At 39.7% G+C, this 5721-nt stretch overlaps 1 protein-coding gene across 1 annotated transcript; it reads left to right on the top strand.

The window, feature by feature from the left end:
• Positions 1–569: 569 nt before the first annotated feature.
• Olfr19 (olfactory receptor 19) lies at positions 570–1499 on the top strand. The gene has a single exon (NM_146335.1). The coding sequence runs from the start codon at positions 570–572 to the stop codon at positions 1497–1499; it is 930 nt and encodes a 309-aa protein (NP_666447.1).
• Positions 1500–5721: the final 4222 nt, after the last annotated feature.

Raw genomic sequence — 5721 nt, 5'->3', positions numbered from 1 at the left:
AAATTGATAAAATAGTTTATCTTTTTAGAAGTTTGTTTTTATGTATTATTGTTTTGTGACTCCTCAAGGGATCAGACAGGGTTTGAAATGCAGCTTGAATCAAGAAAGTTTTTCTTCCTTTCTGTCTCTCAGGAACCACTTGAGCTAATTAGAAAATATTACTCCCTGGAGACTTGGTATTTTAAAATCTGTATCTATCATTGTTTGTGGAACTAATGTATTATGTTTAGTTAATCACTAGATAGAAATGATCATAGTAAAATATAATCTCAGGAGTATATATAGAGCACAACCAATATTAAATTGTATTTCCAACTATAACAAAGAATCCATTAAGAACATATATAATACAAGTCTTCTGGGGTAAGGGTTATAGTGAGATGATAGTTCTAAATAAGTCATACCACAGAATGCCCTAAAAAGCAGTACACTCATACACAAAACAGGAGTTACTGTCCTAACAATATGGTATAAACTACAGTTTTTCTGTCAGGTTAATGTTGCATAATGTTTTATTTAATAATGGAATTACATCAGGTTCCTTTCTCCTTTTTAGGTTTATTAGCTATATGGAGTTGAAAAATGACACACAAATTTCAAAATTTATTCTCCTGGGAATTTCAGAGGATCCTCTATGGCAACCTTTCCTTTTTGGACTATTTTTGTTCATGTACTTGGTCACTCTGCTTGGGAACCTTCTCATTATCATTGCCACCATTACAGATTCCCATCTTCACACACCCATGTACTTCTTCCTTTCCAACCTGTCCTTTGCAGACATCTGCTTTACTTCTGCTAGCATCCCAAAGATGCTAGTGAATATACAGACAAAGAACAAGGTGATAACCTATGAAGGTTGCATTTCTCAAGTATTCTTTTTCATACTATTTGGAGTTTTAGATAACTTTCTTCTAGCTGTGATGGCCTATGACCGATATGTGGCAATCTGTCACCCTCTGCACTATATGGTCATCATGAACTGCCGCCTCTGTGGATTTTTAGTTTTGGGGTCTTGGGTCACAACAGCATTGAATTCCTTGCTGCAGAGTTCAATGGCACTGCGGCTGTCCTTTTGTACAGACTTGAAAATTCCCCACTTTGTTTGTGAGCTTAATCAACTGGTACTACTTGCCTGTAATGACACCTTTCCTAATGACATGGTGATGTACTTTGCAGCTATACTGCTGGGTGGTGGTCCTCTTGCTGGCATCCTTTACTCTTATTCTAAGATAGTTTCCTCCATACGTGCAATCTCATCATCACAGGGGAAGTACAAAGCATTCTCCACCTGTGCATCCCACCTCTCAGTTGTTTCATTATTCTATTCTACACTCTTGGGTGTGTATCTTAGTTCTTCTTTTACACAAAACTCACACTCAACTGCACGAGCATCTGTTATGTACAGTGTGGTCACCCCCATGTTGAACCCATTCATCTATAGTTTGAGGAATAAGGACCTAATGGGAGCTCTGAGAAGACTCTTAAGAAGGAAGTCATGAGAGACACATTTATCAAGAACTGCCTATAGTCTGGGTAGCAGAACTGGCATTGTAACTCTTTAATCAAATTAAAAAAGAGAGGATTTCATCTTTCCACTTACTTCCTAGAGTTTTGATCTCTTTCAAATGCTTTACTAATTTTTCTGTAACATCATTAGTGTTTTTTTTCTTTTCTTGTACACAATGCTTTCCAATTTTCCAGTATTCTTCCCAGTATCATATCAGAAGCAATTTGTAGATTCTCATTTATTTTACATAAGCACGGCATGTGCTAATACTATGGAATCAACTATACTTAATGAAGTCCATTATGTAATCTTAATATAGAAGAATTTCTACAACTGTTTTTTTGCTGGTTTTATATTTTTGTGTTAACTATTCTTACAGTCTAGACTTCAATGTCACAGTAATTTGTATTTGTGTAAGTTCATAATCTTGATTAGGACAATATTTCTATATTCAATTTCTTATTCATAAGCCCATTCTGCTCTTTGGTTCAGAATACTAGTGTACTAATATAAAATATGCCTTGCATGTGTACTGGTGCCATTTGCCTGCCATGGTACCTGTTTTAATGATATTGTGATGTACTTTGCAGATGTCCTGATGAGTAGTTGTCCTGTTGTTGCTATAATTTACTATTATTCTAGAATAGTTTTATTGTTCATAAAATCTTTGTGTACAGAAACATAAATTTGCAAAAATTAATTGTCTTAATGTGGTTTCCAAGTCAGAAAAGACCTTCCATATAGAAATATTTAATCATACATTAAAATTTCAGTAATTTGCTTTCAATAAAATATCCAGTATGATATATGTCTGGTTGTCTAAATGTTAAATGTCAGTATCAAACATAAAGACATTTATTAAATAACCTGAAATATCAGATACATGTAAAATGGTCTCACTTTTTTATTTTAACAATTTTAACTGCTGGGCTGGAGAGATGAATCAGTGGTTAAGACAACTGGCTGTTCTTCCAGAGAACCTGGTTCAATTAACAGCACTCAAGTGGTGGCTCACAACCACTTGTAACTCCAGTTTCAGGGAATCTGACACTTTTCTGGCCATCACAGGCAATGCACTCATATGATGCACATACATACACACAGGAAAATAATACTATTTGTAAAATAAAAGCATGCAAATCTTTTAAAAACCTTTGAGAGCTTCCTATAAATTTCTTCCTTGCTTTAAATCAATAATATTTCCCTTTAAATATTTCCTCATAAACATGTTCTGTGAGTGAAAATATCTTTAAGCATTATTTTCATTTTGTCTCTTATGTTCTGAAATCTTTTCAGTGTACATGAGGAAAAAAAAAGGCCTACATAAAAACGTTATTTAGATTACACTATACTCACTTGTAACAATGAGGTGGGACAGAGGTTTTCTCTAAATAAACAATCTATATTTAAATTTCTGCAGAATAATTAAAATAGAAACCAAACAACAGTCAATTAAAAAAATTATTACATGAAAGCTGGTTGTTGGGGTTCCTTCTGGTTGGCATCAGCACTAGGCCACCTTGGGCCCGAACTCAGCAGACAGTCCCACAGTCTCCAGAGGACACTCCACCCCACAGGATCCCTAGAACGCCCAGGATCCTAGGATCACTGGTGAGTTGAACACAACATCTGTTCCAACAGAACCAGGTATTCGTAGGGCCAGCTAGAGCACAGACACAGGAACCCCGCCTGACTAGCGGCTCAGTTTCCTTAAGGTTGGCTCTGGTCTACCTTGGTTTCAAACTCAGTGGACATTCCCAGAGTCCCTAGAGAAGGCACCACTTCCAGGCTCGCTAACACACCCAGGATCTTAGGATCCCAGGATCCTGGATTGAAGGATCACAAGAACTTGCTCACACCAGGATCTCAGGGTCTCAGAGGAAGCTTGACTGCCAAGAACATACCCACAATCTCAGCATCACAGGACCCCAGAATCACAGGATCACAAAGAAAGCTGGACTGTAAGAAGTTCTGACTTAACTGGGATTACAAGAAGGGCAGGTTCCAATCAGATATATTGAGGGCAGGGAGCACTTGAGATAACCAGATGGCAGGAAACAAGCATAAGAACAGAAGCAACAGAAGCCAAGGTTACTTGGCATTATCAGAACCCAACTATCCCACCATAACAAGTCCTGGATACACCATCACACCAGAAAAGCAAGATATGGATCTAAAGTCACTTCTCATGATGATGATGGAGTACAATAGAGGACATAAATAATGCCTTAAAGAAATACATAAAACACATCTAAACAGGTGAAAGAATTGAACAAAACAATCTAGGATCTAAAAATGGAAGTAGAAACAATAAAGAAATCACAAAAGGAGACAACCCTGGAAAGAGAAAATGTAGGAAAGAAGTCAGGAGTCATAGATGCAAGCTTAATAAACAGAATACAAGAGATAGAAGAAGTGAAGAAGATACCATAGAAAACATTGACACAACAATCAGAGAAAATGTGAAAGGCAAAAAGTTCCTAACCCAAAAGAATCAGGTAATCCAGGACAAAATGAGAAGACCAAACCTAAGGATAATAGGTATAGACAAAAAGGAAGATTTCCAACTTAAAGGGCCAGTAAATGTCTTCAACAAAATTATAGAAGAGGGGCCAACTTGGGCGCAAACTCAGCTGATGGTCCCATGGTCCCCAGAGAACTCTTCACACTGCAGGCGCCCTAGCACACCCAGGATCTTGGGATCACTGGTGAATGGAACACAACATGTTTTCCAAAACAACCAGAAGGGGCCTGTGCCAGCAGGAACAGGGACAGAGGAAACCCTCCTGACCAGACTAGCTGCTGGAGTTCTTCTGATTGGCGCCAGCACCACACCACCTTGGGTGCAAACTCAGCGGACAGTCCCACAGTCCCCAGAGGACTCTTCACTACACAGGTGCTCTAGAACACCCAGGATCTTAGGATCACCGAGGAGACTCGGCTTCCAGAGAGGGCTCTGACCCCGGGACTCAGGTGAGAGCTCCATCTTGTATCCCAGGTCTCTTAGAGTCCAGTCTTCCCAGGACAGCATGCAGGTCACAGAAACAACAGAGCTTCTAGGACAGGGTCCCTTTGGGCCTTGATCCTAAGTCAGGAGGCAGAGATGAGACCCAGACCTCTGGGCACCTTCACTGCAACAGAAGAGCTTGCCTGCAGAGAGCGCTCTGACCACTGGGACTCAGGAGAGAGTTGAACTCCCAGGAGTGCTGACAGAGGTGAACCAAATCACAGGAGGAACAAGCTCCATCCAGAGACAGCTAGAACACCTAACACCAGAGATTACCAGATGGCAAAAGACAAATGTAAGTATCTTACTAACAGAAACCAAGAACACTGGGCATCATCAGAAACCAGTACTCTGACCACAGCATGACCTGGATACCCCAACACACCTGAAAAGCAAGATTCAGATTTAAAATCATATCTCATGATGCTGGTAGAGAATTTTAAGAAGGGCATTATTTTTTTTTTTTAAGTAAATAAGTACAATTTTATTTTTTTTATTTTTTTTTATAGTTCTTTTTTTTTTCTTTCCATTTTTTATTAGGTATTTAGCTCATTTACATTTCCAATGCTATACCAAAAGTCCCCCATACCCACCCACCCCCACTCCCCTACCCGCCCACTCCCCCTTTTTGGCCCTGGCGTTCCCCTGTTCTGGGGCATATAAAGTTTGTGTGTCCAATGGGCCTCTCTTTCCAGTGATGGCCGACTAGGCCATCTTTTGATACATACGCAGCTAGAGTCAAGAGCTCCGGGGTACTGGTTAGTTCATAATGTTGATCCACCTATAGGGTTGCAGATCCCTTTAGCTCCTTGGGTACTTTCTCTAGCTCCTCCATTGGGAGCCCTGTGATCCATCCATTAGCTGAGTGTGGGCATCCACTTCTGTGTTTGCTAGGCCCCAGCATAGTCTCACAAGAGACAGCTACATCTGGGTCCTTTCGATAAAATCTTGCTAGTGTATGCAATGGTGTCAGCGTTTGGATGCTGATTATGGGGTGGATCCCTGGATAAGGCAGTCTCTACATGGTCCATCCTTTCATCTCAGCTCCAAACTTTGTCTCTGTAACTCCTTCCAAGGGTGTTTTGTTCCCACTTCTAAGGAGGGGCATAGTGTCCACACTTCAGTCTTCATTTTTCTTGAGTTTCATGTGTTTAGGAAATTGTATCTTATATCTTGGGTATCCTAGGTTTTGGGCTAATATCCACTT

This window comes from Mus musculus, chromosome 16 (assembly GCF_000001635.26).
Source record: "Mus musculus strain C57BL/6J chromosome 16, GRCm38.p6 C57BL/6J".
Lineage (NCBI taxonomy): Eukaryota > Metazoa > Chordata > Mammalia > Rodentia > Muridae > Mus > Mus musculus.
The sequence above is the reverse complement of the archived record's forward strand: the minus strand, read 5'-3'. Positions and strand labels throughout refer to the sequence as shown.

Excerpts from the sequence above, each read along its gene's own strand:
- Olfr19 (NM_146335.1), top strand. The coding sequence starts at position 570 with ATGGAGTTGAAAAATGACACACAAATTTCAAAATTTATTCTCCTGGGA.